The sequence below is a fragment of the Polyodon spathula genome, chromosome 1, assembly GCF_017654505.1.
Source record: "Polyodon spathula isolate WHYD16114869_AA chromosome 1, ASM1765450v1, whole genome shotgun sequence".
In the NCBI taxonomy this organism is placed as follows: Eukaryota; Metazoa; Chordata; class Actinopteri; order Acipenseriformes; family Polyodontidae; genus Polyodon; species Polyodon spathula.
The window spans coordinates 73,448,919-73,468,183 of record NC_054534.1 but is presented as its reverse complement, the minus strand read 5'-3'; the positions used below and the strand labels follow the sequence as shown (position 1 = coordinate 73,468,183).

The 19,265-nt window shown below is 36.6% G+C and overlaps 1 protein-coding gene across 4 annotated transcripts in view; it reads right to left on the bottom strand.

Annotated features, from left to right (window-relative positions):
• kdm4c (lysine (K)-specific demethylase 4C) overlaps positions 1–19,265 on the bottom strand; it is a 201,143-nt gene that overhangs the window by 180,422 nt on the left and 1,456 nt on the right. For all 4 annotated transcript variants that reach the window (XM_041261798.1, XM_041261791.1, XM_041261782.1 and 1 more), the window contains exons 2-4: positions 16,322–16,480; positions 8,040–8,215; positions 1,502–1,616 (exon numbers count right to left, since the gene is read on the bottom strand). In XM_041261798.1, coding sequence (XP_041117732.1) covers positions 1,502–1,616; positions 8,040–8,215; positions 16,322–16,465 — 435 coding nt within the window. In that variant the 5' untranslated portion in view covers positions 16,466–16,480. The remainder of the gene's footprint in view (positions 1–1,501; positions 1,617–8,039; positions 8,216–16,321; positions 16,481–19,265) is intronic.

Sequence of the window (19,265 nt, the reverse complement as noted above, 5' to 3'; positions counted from 1 at the left end):
GAACACTAAGTCAAATTTCAGTATCTGTGCTTACTTTCAGTATCTGTGTTTACTTGTCTCTTTCCTCCTCTGGACAACCCACCCCGTTCAGCCAAAGCTGCAGGTCTTTTATATTGTGGCCGAGAGGTCAGCTGGCTGTCAATTATCTAATTTACCCCCAATCGCACTCGGCACGTGTTTTATCAATAAGCACTTGCTGTTGACCACGCATTCTCACGATTTATCTGTATGTGGCAATTTAACCCCATACAGGCTGTAAACAATAATAACAAAACATTGTGTTTTTAACACACCAAACCATACAGTGAAATAATAATAGCACAACACAAATACAAAATAACAGAAATACACACAGGTGCGGGGTGTACCCCATCACAGACTGTCAGAAGATTAGCATTTTCCGATCTCAGGGAACGACCAGGGACAAGAAGGGGTCAACAAATCTTAAAAATAAGAAGGTCTAAGACCATGAGAGGCCTTACAGGTGATAAGAACTTTAAAATAATAATAAAAAATAATAATAAAAATACAAACATATGATGGATGCAATAATTGTATCAATTAAATACACAATTAACAACATGAGTTAATTATGTAACATTGTGTCAATTAAAAACTGTCGTTAATAACATGATACATGTAAATAGCCCTTATATATATATATATTATATATATATATATATATATATATATATATATATATATATATATATATATATATATATACACACACACACACACACACACACACATATATATATATATATAGACACACACACACACACACTTATAGTATAACAACATGGCAATTCAAATTTTAAAAAAATGTACGTGCTGCATTTATTAGATCAAAAAATTTGGACCTCAAAATATCAATTTTGTCCTCTACTGTGAATGAGCGCCATACACAGGAAAGCTTTTAATTCAGTTAATATTCAAGCCATCTCAGATGCCAAAATGTCTGATGCTGTTTTTCGATACCCTGGGAGTACGAACAGCAGTTTCATTTGGGCAAAGTAATAATTGCTTACTTAGATGGCAAGCAAAGGCAGCAGGAAGAGCTTGGCTACCTGCTTTTTTTTTTTTTTTTTTGCTTATTCCAATCCTCTTTTAATACCAGCAACAGTTACTTCACCAATTATAGTTAGACCATTTGAGGTCTTTTCATCTCCCTACTTCTTTTCCCTTCTTTGACTACCTTCCATTATGCTTGCTACACCTATCAATGTTTTCTTATTTCAAGTACTGTTCTCTGCTCCATCGATAGAGCAGTTACTGCATCACTGATTATCTGCCGCTTTTTTTTTTTATTGTCCTCGTTAGTTAAACTTTAGACAATTTGCCAAATAGAATGTTGGCCAACCATTTATATAATTGTATCATTTTCTTCTTTGGAAAATGTGGTTTTATTTTTATTTATTCAGATTTAAATAAATCAACATCATTATATTAAATTAATTCTTCCCTATTTTTAGTATCATCTTCTGAAGGGAACTCTTACCTCGTCATACAAACTGCCGCTCACATCTGCACCATAGATAGGAGACACGAAGGTCAAATTTTTCCAGTATTTTCTCTCCAGGTCTTCATAGTTGAGGTACCGAGGGGTACAATATCTGTATGTTTAAAAAAAAAAAAAAAAAAGACAACACTGACTGACTAGCTTTTTTTTTTTTTTTTTTTTTTTTTTTTTTGTAGTCAACCGTGGTACGTTTCTTCATAACTGTTCAGCTATTATAATCCATTGAGTAACAATACTCCATATCCATCTAGGGGTGAAATGCATGAAAACCCAGTATATTAGCCTACAGAATATTCACATCACAACAAATGCATACATAAAAAGCCTTTTCAGGTGTTTCCGAGAACACATATTGGTAAACACTGTTATACAGTTTATATTCTAAATAACATTATTTACCAAGGAATCAGAATTCATTCCAAACAATCGAGTATTTTGAATAATAACAAATACCATGCTTAAAAACTATTGCTGTTTATATGTACTGTACTGATAATCAAGACTGAAATGCCCTACATGTTATTGAACTAGCCCTTCACATGGTTTCAGGATGGGGTTTTTTTTTATTTATTTTTTTAATGTTTTGTGTACATTTTAAGATCTTCCTGCTTCCTGCCATGGGGACTGTTTGGACAAGTAGTAGTCACAGGGTTTCAAAATTACTGAATGCAATTTTGCATATGATTCCAGCACTGCAAACAGCAAAGAATATGTTAATATCCCTTTTTCCTTCCCACTGAATGACACAGCTTATACCCAATAGCATCTTTGTGATCTCTCTGCAATTTGAACAGAGCCGACCAATAACTGATTGCTGGACAGGGTATTCATATACTCTAAGCTATGCACAGTGCAAAAATGTGATAAAATTGCTAAAAACACCCTTTCAGTTTAAGTTATACTGATACGGTCCTACTAAAAATCAGCCTATGGTTGTTGGTCCCTGTGACGGAGGTGCAACGGGTCGGAGCTGTGGTTGATCCTCCCGATCGCTGGTGGCGTTGCATAAAACGGGATGAGATCGGCGAAAAGACAAAGGTCGAACCGTCTGGGAATTCCAGAGAGATCGCTCGCTTCGCCCGAACGCGGAAGTCTGCGGCCGCCGGTGCCGAGGCTAAGGGTGGGATCGAACAGTATTTAAAGGACGGTACGACCTAAGCTCGGTTGCTCAGTCCTGCGGAACAGCGAAAGGAGACGTGTTGTTGAATGGTAAATGTGTATAATAGTGTGTGTTATTTCAGAGACTGGAGACGGTGTTTTAGATTGTTACCCGGAAGAACGATTGGGACCTCTCCGCTAAAATTCTACCAGGACCGGATGCCCCCTAGAAACCAGCGCGGGAGTGCCAGAGAAACAGCTATCTGTTTTTTTTTTTTTTTTTTTTTTTTTTTTTTAAATCTTTTATTGTGTGCAGGACTTTGTTAATTGTACCTCTTTCTTTTCACCTCCTCCTTTATCATTGTTGACATTGGTGGGGGAATTTAATTTTGATTATTTTTATTTAATTACTTTTGTTTTATTTTCTTTTGATTGGAATACTGGTCGGTGGCCATCTACGGCCGGACAAATAAAAACCCTGCTGTGGGGAAAAAAACTATTCAAGCCTCCTGCGTACTTTTTGCCAGTCTCATCATCATCACCATTTTGACTCAGCCCACTAACCTCTTACAGTCTCTAACCCACAGCCACTTTTTATGGAGACACCTGAGCCAAAAAGGCAGATCATCTCTGATGTGCTTCCTCATCCCACCAATTGCTTATTATTAACGACAATTAAATAAGCAAAATAAAAAAAAGACAATAAAAAATAAGCAAAGTAAAATCTGGCTTACCCAGTCACCATTTCTTTATGGCTTCTTATATTACAAAATGTGCCTCTGTGATTCATTTGATTTGAAAAATAATAATAATAATAATAATAATAATAATAATAATAATAATAATAACTTTCTTTTTATACAGCACCTTTCATATTGGACCACCATCACAAAGCACTTTACAGAGACTGTGAACTCTGCATTACATGCAGTGTCACTTACAACAGGAAACTGATTAAACATCTCATCCGCAGGATGGAGCACAAGGTGGTTAAGTAACCAGGGTCACAGTCAGTCAGTCAGTGGCAATGGTAGTCGTTACATTTGGAGAAAGTCTGGTGAGGCGTACAAAGAAAAGAACACCATACCTACTGTTAAGCATGAAGGTGGTAATATACTTCTATGGGGATATTTTTCCACTAATGGCATAGGAAATTTTTCCAATGCCCAGTAAAATGGAGCCCATAGCATACGAAAAGACACTGGCCAATCATCTGAAACCCTCCACTACAAAACTTGGTTTAAAGCAAAATTGGATGTTACAACACAACAATGATCCAAAGCACACATCAAAATCTATTTCAGAATGGTTAAAATAAAGGTTCTGGAATGGCCTGGTCAAAGTCCCGATCTAAAACCGATTGAAGAAGGCTGTGCACAAGAGAAGTCCTCGGAATTTGAATGAATTGGAACAATTCTGCGTCGAAGAATGGTCAAAAGAGTCATTCTAAAAGCTCCTGAGTGGTGCATCCGGTAAAGACGCTCCTGGTGGAGTGTAGGATGCGCCCTATAGCGTGGACGTTTACAGTTGGGAGTCCAGGCTATTCCACTGCCGACCGTGGACGGGGGGGGGGGGGGGGGGGGGGGGGGGGGGGGGGGGGGGGGGGGGGGGGGGGGGGGCAATGCACAATTGGCCAAATGCCACCTGGGGGGGAAAGCATAGGTCGGCCAGGGTGTCCTCGGCTCACTGTGCACCAGTGACCCCTGCAGTCTCGCCGGGCGCCTGCAGGCTTGCCTGTAAGCTGTCCAGAGCTGCACTGTTCTCCAACCCTGTAGCTCTGGGCTGGCTGCATGGTGGGCCTGCAGAGTAAAAACAAGTGGTCGGCTGATGGCACACACTTCTGAGGACAGTATGTGTTTGCGTCTTCGCCGCTCCCGAGTCAGCACAGTGGTGGTAGCAGGCAGCTGAGCCTAACTACAATTGGACATTCCAAATCGGGACAAAAACAGGGTAAAATTAATTGTCAACTACTAAATTAAAAAAAAAAAAAAAAAAAAAATGTTGTTATTGCTAAAGATGGCTCAACTAACTATTAATTTCATTTTCCTTGTCAGGGTATGAATACCTTTGAATTAGCATTGTTGGTTGAATGAGATTATTTCATTTTGGTCCATGGTAAAACAGACAATATCAAAAATACATAGTTGAAAGGACTGTGTTTTAAAATAAGTTGGCTTCCATTTAGATGTACTATATTAGTTTTGTTGGTACAGCACTATATTTTTAACATAAGTAGTATTTTAATTCAGAACGATATGATTCTGAAAATATCACTTGCTCCGAGTCTTTAATTGTCGTACCTGCTCCTCATATTTAGACTGCCAGGCTAAGAGAGCCTTAAGTCTGCTTTCTGCTCGCTTGTCACTGGTTTCAGTAGCTACAGAACTGTCTGTTGGCTTGCACCGCACTGTACTTAATTTAACTGAATTAAACTAAATGATGATGGTTCGCTTCTGCACAGACACGTCCATTTCAGCACTAACAAAGCGCTTGAATACCCGCTTCCGCATAGATCAGATGATTTCTGCACTAATACATTTTGATAATGTACTGTATTAAACCTCAGAGATTATAAAAACACAAAGTTTTGAAACACAGACTAACAGGAGTCTACTGTATGTATATAATACTGTAACAAGAGAGTCATTTGTGCACTACAATGCTTAATACTGAAGATGTGCTGAACAGTAGGTAATGGTATATAATGAAGGTTGAGTCTCTATGATAACACAAAAGTACAAAAATCACTGTGCCAAACATTCTGTTTAATGGCTTACCAAAAAAGTTTTCAGAGGGACATTCTTTGTCGCAATCTCAACATTTTACTTTTTCAAAAGGATTCAATACCATAACTCCTGCCGGTATATATTCATCAAAAAATGTCTATTTGTTAAAAACATGGTGGTAAAACAAACAAACAATGCGTTTCGACACCTAACGTGTCTTCATCAGGTTCACCTTTTTGGTAAGCCATTAAAACAGAATTAGGTACTGTAAAATACATACTATCAATGCGAAATACTGTACTATCAATGCGAAATCTGAGAGTTTTTATTCTGCACCAATAACTGGATATTGGGAGTCAGCCAGTTGCCCACTGCACAGCGCAGCAGCAGGACATTACTAGATTGACTTCACTAAGCTTGATCCTAAACTCTGATTGAGAACTTTCACTGTTGAAAATGTAGCTTCACAGAGGTAAATTGACCCGAACATAGAAAACAGCCTGGCGCCAAAAGATCTGACTTGAGCATAAACCTCCGACTGAAGTATCAGGCCAGGTGCTCAGAATGTGTGACTGAGCAAAGTCACCTGAGGCTTGCAGAGACAGTAAGTCACTTTCAAATTGCTGTCGACTGACTGATAACAGTTCTTCCAACTCTTTCTAATTTGTGACTGCAAAAGAGAAAAGGATCTTTTAGAAATGAGAATGCCAGATCCATTGTGTCGAAATCCTGTAATCAATGGGAAATGTAATCAGCAATTCTTTCAGCCAGGTAACAAAGCACATGCTTTTCAAAATCGATACCACCCCCCAACAACTGGAAATGAATGATATCAGACATGATTTCATACAAATCCACACTTGGCCAAATCAGCAACTCATTCTTTATAATCACATTATAAATACAACAGTGACAAGCACAATTTGCATGTTTATTCAAATACTTTAGTTCCTATTTGTATTTTTTTTTTTTATTTAAGAGATAAACTCAGTGTTGAATCTGTAAAAAATAATTCCGTTTTGAGAGCAGTTAGGCACGAGAAACTGTGGAATATTTTTCTTACCAATTCAGCACTGAGTTTTGCCACTTAAAACATTTCTTCCTACTTGTTCAATAACATGCAGAGATAACCTATAATGTCCAGAAAGTAACAGGACATTCCCAAGTTAGTTTCTACTAGTCCCTGACAGCAATCAGTGAATAGCTTAATCTGGAATTGGCAAAATAGCAAAAAATAGTTGTATACATTGGTTCATCAATTCAGTATATCAATCAGGTGCTTCCAATGTTATTCAAGCTCACTGAATAGGTCATAAATTCAGCAACGTTCTTGTGAAAGTGAGCTATTAGGATGGGTCTATATTTTTGACTTCCAAAGTAAGTATGTTTGATACCCTGAGGATCTAAACAATGACTATAAATACCTCTGTCGTTTAATCAATAAAATACTAACCTTCCTGAGTTTTTTCAAACTTTTACAGACAAATACTTGAGTAAAGCTGCCACCTTTAAACATGCAAACACCTCTGTTTAGTTTACTATTAATAAACGTTTAGAAAATCCATAAAATGTAAACTAAGATGATGCAGCTGACAAGTCACTTATCCCAGGTATTTTATTTACTGCACTGCAATAGCAAAATCATTCAATGGAATTCCGGTTCATTATTAAACAACCTTGCATTTTTCTCACACAAGATTGGCTGTAGATGTGTTCTTTTTTACAAAAGTGTGTGCCAGCACCAGCAGGCAAGCTCCAGTTAAGAAACTGCAGAGTCCACAATGTATCTGATGGACTCAACTTCATGCAAGAAGAACACTCACAGGCTGACCTGTGGAGTGTAAATTGCCTTGCTTTATGCAGTGTCAACATTTTATTTTTTAATTTGTATTTGGGAAAACAGACTGTATAGCGAAAAGTTAGGCGAAGTTCTATTAAGAGTTGTTGTTTCAGATGACAATATATAATAACCAACCACCAGTAAGATTGCCAATATACATTTTTATAAATCTAAAGCAGTTATGTTAACAAAATATGATTATTTGTATTCTTAATTTGCTTGTGTAAGTTACCTGTACATTTGCAGAATGTCTGTTAAAAGTTAAACTTAACAGGCAGTTGCTGTGTGCTTTATATCATGCTTTATGTTAATTTGGCTATTAGGTTTTCTGAATATTCTGTACTCCAATACAGAAGCTTTCCTAATTTATTTTTCTACCTTAACAGAAAAGTGGATTATGTATTGTAAATGTGTTGTTTTTTTATAATTTAATACACCAGTACTTTTTTCCCTGAAAAGGACCCTGGGAACCATCCATCATCTAAACTGTGCCATTTAGTTTATTGCAGATAGTTTACACGTTTACAAAAAATGTGAATATGGCAGCCTTACTTTTGAGACTAGCATTCACTGCAATAGATTTGAATTTCATATTCTTGGGCCCTCAAATTATTTAAACAGTGGCTGTATTTAGATCTGCTGCCCTTCAGGTATAATGAACAGACCCTAATTGGTCTTAAATGTTTTCATGAAAGGCCGTGTGGAGTAATTTAATCTTTTAGGGATCAGCCAAGGTCTGTTTTCCAGCAAGTAATTAGAGCACTTTCACAGCAGGTGCAAGGAACTTAAGGGTTCTGTTAGTAATAATTCTATTTTTGAAACGCATATAACCACCTCATCGTTCGTTACTTACTTGTCACTATTAGCCAATCGACGGAACTCCTTGACACTCAAAGGTTTTTTCTGAATGTTGTACTGAGTGAAGAGCCCAGACTGTCCAGTGACCATCTGCTGAATCGGAGCTTGTATCACCAAGTCATCAATGTCATCATAACTTCGCCTCGGCTTCCAGCCCTTAGGTGGGATCACCTAAGGAGGCAGGACAGAACATAATTAGACATCTCACAACCACAACTGTCATAGGGAAGAAGGTGCACTTTTTGTGGTAAGAGAAAGTGCCAGGGTATTCTGACTCGCTGTGAGATTTCAGACAAACCTCAGCGCTACCAAGCTGTAAACTGCACACAAACAAACTACAAAATAACGGAAGCGCATTGCTGCCATACATAAAAAAAATTCAAAATTTGTATCACATAATTACGCGACGACTACCATGTAATTACATGATGGGGAATTCACGTAATTTTGTGATAGGGACAATTTATGAGGGCTTTTTACAACCATGTTGTTTAAGCTTGTTTAAGATAAGCTTTAAGTACGATACAGTAACTCAAATCAAAGCACATGTATTGCCCTTACTCATGAGTAAATCGTTTACCAGCTTTGGAAAAACGTAACTGTGCGATCACATTTGTCCATGCATAATGTTTATGCTATTCTATAAACCTGTTGTTAAATTAAATAAATGCTGTTTGTTTTAAAATATATATTTTTGGTTGTACCATTAATTTACTAAGAGTATACAAACAACAAGTAACAAGTAATATCTGACACACTTGCAGAAACTGAATTTTAAGCTGGTGTCACTTATACATGGAAATGAAAGACCACATAGTCATTCTGAATATAGAGAAAGCTTCCATGCTACCCTGCGTTGCCGTACTATGTGTTAAGAATTATTACGTGATTAGAAATAGTCATGTAATTACGTGATAGTTCCCTATTTACATAATTGTGATAATCATCACTATTAAATATATATATATATATATATATATAATATATATATATATATATATGATATATATATAAACATCTATATAGATATAATAATGCCTACAGAAAGTCTACAGCCACTTTTAAAATTTTTACCCGTTTTTTTCATTTATCTACACATCCTACCCCACAACTTCCAAGTGACAAAAATATTCTAGAAATTTGTATAAGATTAATTTAAAATAAAAACTGAAATAGCTTGGTTGGAGAAGTTTCCATCCCCCTTGTAATAGCAATCCTAAATGAGCTCAAGTGTAACCAATCACCTTAAAAAATCACACATCAAGTTAAGTGGCCTCCATCTGTGTTAAATTGTCATGATTCGCATGATTTCAGGATAAATTAAGCAGTTCCTGTAGGTTCCCTCTGCTGGGTAGTGCATTTCAAAGCAAAGACTCAACCATGAGCACCAAGGCGCTTTCAAAAGAACTACGGGACAAAGTTGTTGAAAGATACAGATCAGGGGATGGGTATAAAAAAAATATCAAAGGCCTTGAATATCCCTTGGAGCACGGTCAAGACGATTGTTAAGAGGTGGAAGGTGCATAGCACCACCAAGACTCGGCCTAGATCAGGCAGTCCCTCCAAACTGGATGACCGAGTAAGAAGGAGGCCGATCAGAGAGGCTACCAAGAGGCCAATGGCAACTTTGCAAGAGCTACAGGCTTTTATGGCCAAGACTGACCAAAGTGTGCATGTGACAACAATATCCCAAGCACTCCACAAATCTGGCCTGTATGGTAGGGTGGCAAAAAGGAAGCCATTACTCAAGAAAGCCCACCTAGAATCCCGTTTCAAGTATGCAAAAAAACCAAAACACTGTAGCCATGTGGCAAAAAGTTTTGTGATCTGACTAAATTATAACTGAACTTTTTGGCCTACAGTGGCTCTCAAAAGTTTTGCCCCCCCCCCCCCCCCCCCCCCCCAAAAAAACAAAACACAAAAAAAGTCAAAGTGAAAAATTAAATGTACAAATTGTTCTAAATTAACTACAAATATAAACAGCAAATAATTGATTGCATAAGTATTCACCCCCTTTGCTATGACACACCTAAATATGCTATGGTGCAACCAATTGTCTTTTGTCACATAATTAGTTGAATGGAGTCCACCTGTGTGCAATTAAGGTGTTTCACATGATTTCAGGTTAAATACACCTGTCTCTGGGAGGTCCCAGAGTTGGTTAGTACATGTCCTAACAAAAACTACATCAAGCAAATCCGGAATAAGGTTCTTCAAAAGCACCAATCAGGGGTAGGACATGAGAACATTTCCAAGGCATTGAATATCCTTAAAAACAAAAAGGTCAATGTCCTAGAATGGCCCAGTCAAAGCCCGGACCTCAATCCAATTGAGAATATGTGGAAAGACCTGAAAATCGCTGTTCACCTAAGGTCCCCATCCAACTTGATGGAGCTTGAGCAACTTTGCAAAGAAGAATAGGCAAAGATTGCAGCGTCCAGATGTGCAAAGCTGTTAGAGACTTATCCAAATAGACTCATGGCTGCAATTGCTGCCAAAGGTGCTGTGGAAGGGTGGTGGGTAATTCACTGACACAGGAGACAGACAGGTGAATTTGGCAACACCGCACAGGTGCCCAGTTTTATTTCAGGGTGCTGTTTTTTTCAGTTTATCCCGCAGATGGCGCTGTGGGTCCGTGGTCTGATTTACCAACGATGGTAAAGAGAACCACAGGCATACCAAGCGATGGTACACAATACCGGCGCCCTTGCAGGTGCTTCGAAACAATAATTCAAAACAGAAGGCACAAAGAAGCAGGCAAAATAAAACAGTAACAAAAACTACAAAGAAAAGGTGCTGCACTTTGCACCGTCCTACACTGCCGGCTCACTAGCCTGCTCTGATATACTAATCAGGGGTCTGCCCAAGGGTTCCCCGCCCTCAATGTCTCGCTCTGAACCTCCGTTTCTTTCTCTCCCACTGGTTCTTGGTCGTTGACCAGCGCTTCCGCACTCTCGGCGCGTTTAACAGGGCAGATCTGAGGAAACAACAGAGCGTTAATTTATAGGGCTAACAATCTCCCAAGACGCGCCTCTCAGCCATTCAGAGAGGGGGAAAGTCCACACACCCACTTTCCCACCTCCCCGTGTCACTGCCATGACTCACAGGCGGTTGTTGGACGACTGCCGCCCTCTTCCTGCAGCCCGTGAACACGCCAGCAGAGTCAGCACAGATCTCTCCCTGTTACAGGTGCCTACCAAATATTGACTCAAGGGGGTGAATACTTACACAATCAATTATTTTCTGTTTTGTATTTGTAATTAATTTAGAACAATTTGTAGATTTTATTTTTCACTTTGACACTATAACCTTTTTTCTGTTGATCAGTGGCAAAAACTCCTAATTAAATCCATTCTGATTCCATGTTGTAGCACAATAAAATGTGGAAAAGTCCAATGGGGGGTGAATACTTTTGAGAGCCACTGTAAATGCAAAACGTTATGTTTGGCGCAAACCCAACACAGTGCATCACCCAAAGAACACCATATGGGGATGTTTCTCATTGGCAGGGACTGGGGCACTTGTCAGGATAGAAGGAAAAATAAATGGAGCAAAGTACAGAGAAGTCCTTGAGGAAAACCTGCTGCCCTCTGCAAGAAAGCTGAAACTGGGACGGAGGTTCACCTTTCAGCATGACAACGACCCAAAGCACACAGCCAAAGCTACACTGGAGTGGCTAAGGAACAAAAATGTAAATGTCACTGAGTGGCCCAGCCACAGCCACAACCTAAAACCAATCAAATTTGTGCCATGACTTGAAGATTGCTGTCCATCAACGCTCCCCAATGAACTCGACAGAGCTTGAACAGTTTTATAAAGAAGAATGGTCAAATATTGCCAAATCTAGGTGTACAAAGTTGGTAGAGACCTATCCCAACAGACTCACAGCTGTAATTGCTGGCAAAGGTGCTTCCACCAAGTATTAACACAGGGGAGGTGGAGACTTATCCAATTATGATCTTTCAGTGTTGTATTTAATATATAACTTTTTTTTACCTTAACAGTGTGGAGTATGGTGTGTAGATAAGTGGAAAAAAATCCTCATTTAAATTCTTGAAACCCTGCGGCACTGAACAATAAAATGTGAAAAAAGTTCAAGTGGGTGTAGACTTTCTATAGGCACTGATTATATATATATATATATATATATATATATATAATATATATATATATATATATATATATTATTTTATTTGTATGTATGGCAGAAATGCGCTTCCATAGAATATAACTTGAAACTTAATTTAATAGTACCATGTATGAACATGTAAGAACAGCAGAAGATGTGTGCATACTTTCTTGCCCATATCATACCTGTTACCTCAGCAAACTAAACACACAACCCTCAGATACCAGGATATTTGGCTAATCATATTATAAATACAACATTTAATATATTTCTTGGGATTGTTTTAAAGCTTCTGTTGGTTAACATTTTTATTTTTACACACAGTGATTGTAGCTGGGGAATGTTAACCTTATCAACATCATATTGACATGCTCAAAAAGTCCCTCTCAACAACCATGTTCCTGTTTTCTGTTTTAGCAAAAGGCGTGGTTGAAACTTAAGACTTTTACATTTAAGCAACATGACGTTCAAAAGATTGCAGGTGTTTTCTGAACACACTGCTGATGGTGAAAGTGAAATAATTTCTGCAGCATTTCTCAAACTGATTAATGGGGAAAAAAATCACAAAAAGCTGAATAGGAGTACGTCTGAAACGTAATAAAAAAGCCACTCCATGTTTTCTAATGATAAACCACTATATTAAAAACATCCCTGAATATCAAGATACATTTTCCTTAGAATGGACCCAATTAGGTGTGCACACAATAAGGTTTCCCCATATTCTGATTTCTATTTTGATAGATTGCCTTACTGTGCTACTTATCCTCCAATATCTAAACTATAACTTTGTGTTAGCTGCCTCCGTGTCTGAGCTCTGTACTTTAGCACTCTTATGAATGCAGTTCTGTTCTAAAGAAAGTAAAGCCAAATGGCTTGGCCAAGATGTTGGCTGTCTGTTTCCATACTGAGCCTTTGAATTGCAGCTGGGGGAACAGGATGTTAGGAAAAAAAAAGAGGGCCAAATAACCTGACGTGATCGAGGATGCCAACACAGTAGCTGGCACATCAGGCAACAGGCCTTTTCTTAAAAATGTTTATTTTTCATTTACAGTGGAAGGGAGCAATAATGAATGAGGATTACTAATAATGAGTCAGTTTGAACTCCAATTCAGCAACCCACAGCTGTGCAGTAAACTCCATTGGGGGAAATTGCACATTGAAAAGTATTGGTTTCTCACATTTAAAGTAATAGAAGAATCAGAGTTTTCTGTGTAATCATTCCGGATTTACTTTCTACCACACTGCTCAAGGCTGGGTACCTACTGTATAGCAGAACATGCAAATAGGTGTAACATTTTATTTATTTATTTTTTGACAATATCTACTTAATTTGTAAGGGGAAATCTAAATGTTTACTAAAAGACTGTTAAGTTTATAACAAAACACTGATTAATTAAAAAATCCTAATGAGAAATTAACTAATAAACCTGACAGCAGAGTTTAGCTTGTCAGCACTAATGTCTATACAGAGTCACAGCTCTATGTATCACCGATTTTTCTTTCGTATCTTGACTCTTCATAGGCTTTTGTGATTTTTTTCTTTGTTTTTGTGACTCCCGTATGTTTCATCCCTGCTGCGGTAGTTTAGTTACGACTGGTCGTTTCAAACTACTTTTATATGCAAATGTATGAATCTCATAATATCAAAGTTTCGTGCTTACCCTTGATGTATTATAATTTCTTCCAGACTTACGACTTTGGTTTGTGCCTGTTATTTTACGCATGCCTCTCACTGGTGAAGATTCAGCTGTCTGTTTGTATGTGAAACTTCCTGTTTAAACGTTTATGGGTGTTTAGTTACTTTAATATAAAGCACCTATATTAAATAACAATGGTAATGGTTTTGGTTTATTTAAGATTTTAAGGTGCTTTATTTTAAACTCCACATTAATTACACTATGTAACACAATTTTTGCTCCTGGGTAGTAAGTGTTATTTCCTAATTGCTTATGCCTCAAAAGTATAGAAAATGGTTATTATTCCCCACAAACTTTGCTTTTGTGACCAGGACAATGATATTTCAAAATATCACTATTTCCAATGGGAAAACGGGAAAATGTGTGTCTTTTCGTTCACATAAAGTCAGAAAAAAACAACATATGAATCCAAATTAACATGTGTTTATACTAAAGTAATACAAAAATGACTACAAAACATTTAGAAGTGAGCAGTTTTTCGAGATTTACGATTATACTGTAAATACAGTATAATCATAAATCTCAAAAAACTACTCACTTCTAAATGTTTTGTAGTAAATACAGTATAATCATAAATCTCAAAAAACTACTCACTTCTAAATGTTTTGTAGTCATTTTTGTATTACTTTAGTATAAACACATGTTAATTTGGATTCATATGTTGTTTTTTTCTGACTTTATGTGAACGAAAAGACACAAACGCGCCCGTTTTCTCATTGGAAATATTTTGAAATTTACCTGTCCTGGTCACAAAAGCAAAGTTTGTGGGGAATAATAGCCATTTTCTACACTTTTGCGGTATAAGCAATTAGGAAATAACACTTACTACCCAGGAACAAAAAAAAAAATTGTTACACGGTGTAATGGAAGGGAAACACTTTAATTAAACAAACTGGAATATTTTCTGCTCAGTACCGTAAAAACCAGTGCATAAGTCGCACCGGTGTATCTGTCACGTCCGTCCCCCCCCCCACTTTTTTTTTTTTTTTTTTTTGAACAATGTCAGGAAAAAGCCTATAGGTCAGACTGGTGTATAAGTCACTCCCCACTTTTTAGGATCCCCTAAAATATCTAGAAAACAGACTTAAACAAAGGTTGTTACACTAGTTAATTATGTAGTGCATAGATAACTACAACAAAGTATTTACTTGTGAAGCCTACTATATGTACTGTACTTTTTTTCCTTTACACAACAATTAAAGCACTAAAAGCACAGGGAAGAATGGTTAGGGTATAGACAAGTACAAACATGGTAAACTGGAGCATTATGGTGCAAATTTACGACTGTAAACTTCCACGTATAAAAAACAAGCTTAGCTGTATTTTCGTTTTCCTTTCTTTTAGATCTACGTTTTGGTTTGTTTTCACTGTCCCCTGGGTCTGCTCAACATTTAGCACATCACATTCAGTTTGTCCTGTTTGTTTTTTATTTTCTGCTGCTTTCTTATTTGTAATCCTCCTAAGGTCATGCCATTGTTTTTAATGTCAAGTGTCTGTCGTTTAGTGTCCCAGTGAATTTATTTTGTTACTTATTTCCATGTTTCTTTTCTTAATGGTTTTTGAACCCGTGAAGTGCTAAATAATATTTCTTACTTTTTTTCCATTTCATAAACAGGGTAATTTTGTCTTTGTGGAAATTTGTTTTCCTTTTCTTTTTGGCCGGTGCCATAGATGCATGAAGGTCGGAGTCTGCAGAAGCCATAGCTCGATCTTATCATATATTTGCCTACTAATTCTTTCTGTTCACTATACCACTCATTTATCTTTGTCAGAAGGAAGTTCTAAATCTTGACTTTCGGTGTTGCAACTCTATAATGAGATGCAAATTCTGATCTCTCCTGTATAATGAGTAGCAATGTATGTTGTTTGTTCTTGCGGAAATATTACAGTAGTTGTTCACGAAAAATAACTGTATAGTACATTGCACACTAAAATTCTACGAAGCATGTAGGCTATGAATTTGCAGTATTTACAAACATGTAAGTAATATCAGTACAATATCATATTCAGGTACCCCTGTACATTTGGGATACCCAATATAACTTGATCGGGTCTGTGTAAAATGGCACTTTACTTGAATTTAACAGCAGCTTTTCTGCCATTCACAACAGTTCACAGGATTACGTGATGCATTGTCTGATGTCAAATAAAGAGAACTGGCCAAAACTGGTTTATGATCAAATATGTATACAGAAATATGAAAACAATCTTAAATTATGTTGAAAATATATATTTTAGGAATAAGTACAACACAGCAGTCTTTTAAAAATATTTAAAACCAACTTGCATTAGTATATTTATAAAAAAAAAAAAAAAAAAAAAAAATTAAAATGAATATAAAAGCATGTCAAATGCAATTAACAGACAATGTAAAAAGAAAAAAAAAATGCAGACATGCTCCGATAAGGCAATGGGCTCTAAAACTACAAGGTGGGAGAGAAAGTATCCTACCTTAGCCAGCCCTGCTCTGTGAGCACCTTGAGACTCCATGTACACCAGGTACTTATTAAAGTCTTTGAATTCCTCCATGGTTGGTCTGAAGGTCATTATTTTACATGCCGGGTTTGCAGGGGACTTTACCTCTGCTCCAGCCATCGTGGCTTTGTTTTCCTGAAAACACACAATTAATTAATGAAGCAGCACATATAATAAATCAAGCCTACAGGAAGTGTCTGCAATCACCTGTAAATACAAAAATGAAAACAGAAATATACATATAAATATGATGCCAATTTCTCAATGTATACAACAAATGTTGAGAGATCTATAGTTAAATAACTTTTTCATGCTCAATGCTGCTGAGGACGGACATACACAGTTATTCAGTCTTCCTCATTTAAGGACCGACTATAGTACACCATTAACATTATGGGGTACAAAGATGAATTTAAGAACATAAAAATATAAGGAACGAGAGGAGGCCATTCAGCTCAGCAATGCTTATCTGGTTCCTAGTAGCAGACTGATCTTAAAACTTGCTTTGATTCAGCGACTTGCTTTGTCAACAAGCATGCGCTGACAGGAACTGCCTATCACTAAAAAGTGAAAGTGTAACATGTTTGCGTTTCCCAGTCATTACCATTTCAGTAGGTTAACCTTACGCTTTTTTTAACTAGATTCTGGTTGCAACACACACATGGTTGAGTGACTGCATAGTTCTGGCTCAAAGTGGGGTGTTCGTTTGACTGATCAGTTTGTAACTCTGAGGTACTGCATAGTTCAACTAGAATTTTAAAGGTGTGTTATTTTAGGCTTTTTCTTACCTTTTTCTTCAATCTATATTTGTGTATAATTATAATAGCACACTTCATGTGAAAATGAATATGTGCATTTTACAGTATGTTTCAAATAAAACTTATCATATTTTGAAATATGTTACCTTTTAAACACTAAAGATAGCTATATAGGTGTCAATTAAATTTCTACAACACTCAACATGAAGATATCCAGTAGAAACTTGGAAAACTGCCCTAAATGGAATGAATAACTTATTTTATTTTAGAAATATTTATTTTTAGAAAATAAATTAAGAGTGGTGTCCAAATTTGCTTATAAATATCCCGAGAATAAATGTTTATTATGGCATTGCCATTTTACCATGCTTGCTTATAATAGTTAGCATTTTGTAGTTTAGCACTATTTATACTGTTGCTCTTGTTGTTTATAAAATACTGTTTTGATAGGATATTCTGTGCATGTGTTTACTATATGTACAGAAATTGATATGCACTCAATAATACAAAGTTTCCACTTTACAGAATTTAATTTCAAGATGACAAGACGATTAGATGGATCGTTGTCGGCAGAATAACTGGCGTCTGATTCTGGTGAATTTTCTGACAGTGATTAATTTTTTTAACAAAATTCATACAACCTTTACCTTATGTTCATTCTAATTGAGAACATCTTAATACTTAGCCTGCAATCTATCCGGAACGGCTAGATTCATTGAAAATGAAACTATCCTGCAGTCCACTTAAGCAATAAAGCACGAGAGGGCATGGGTTGTGCTGGATATTGTCACTTCTTGGTGCGCAACGAACCAAATACAAAATTGTTTGTCTGGCAGTATTCTGGATTTAAGTCTGGAACACACCTGCCTATTTGTCGTACTTGCTTCAAGGTGATATCATGCAATAGGGCTACATTTATACCCTTGAAGGTTTGGAACACGTCATTACCGAAGGAAGGTTCCAACCTTCGATGGTACTAATTTGCATAATTTACTGGTGACGTCACCATAGCTACTGGTTTATATTTGATTGAAAATCCTATTATTATACAGATCATCCACATAAATGGAATAAATTTCACATGTAATTTAAAAATATGTGATATAGAACAGTAAATCATGTTTTTATAATTTAAATTCAAAAAATACATTTAACTGATAAATAAATACAGACTTAACTGATACTGCTTTTGTTTACGTAATACGAATTATACAAATAAAAATCGAATGTTGAATGTAGAAATACATGTAAATAGGTTTTAACTTTTTTTGACTCTAAAATACTCTGAACTATCTGAAATGCAGCAAATAAACAATACTTTACATGAATTATTGTTGCAAATGTTTAAAATAACGAGAAACACAGAAATTCAAAAATAATTATGAATATAAAGTCAACTACATTTTTGTGTTTGTTTCAAAATAAAAAATATAATATTAAATATGCACCTAACTAGTTTTGAAACGTAACATTACAGTTAGAAAATAGGTGAACATAGCTGGCCCATTTTCCAAATATACATATCTATAAATAATAAAAACATAAAAAGAATATAATAATTAGCCACAAATATTATTTTTATAGGATGTCTGTACTGGTTTGGGCTCAACAGCAGCAATGTTATAGGGACTTATTTTGAAGCAGGAAGCAGTGTTTGCAAAAGACTGAAAAAAGCTTTAAGTTAAATTATTGTTAATGTAAAGATTACAGAAATTACTGAGCATAAGTGTAAACTAAGCTCTAAAGCCCCTTTCAAACTGGCCTGCTCTACCCGGGTCAGGATCCGGTGTCAAGAGGGCCAGCTATGCGATTTCACACTGCTTTTGATAAAGCAGGGTTGACCTGGTTGATAGACGCAAGCAAGTACACAATGCCCTGGAAGCAGCTTGTTATTGTAATATTTGCTCAGATGTTAATTTAGACAAATATTTCTTCGTCCTTACTGCAATCTGGCTAATGGTATGTCCTCAAGCAACACAAATTTGGATAAACAGAAATGTTCCTTGCCGAAGTGAAACCTTCACGCAGGCGTGGCTATTTGTTCGGTGGTTTATGAACGGCTGTCATACTGAGGTACGTCGCTGCGACTACGACTCAGGTTAAATATCGATTCAATACTTGCACCACTTGTCCTTATTTTTAAGCAACTTAAAAAAAATTTA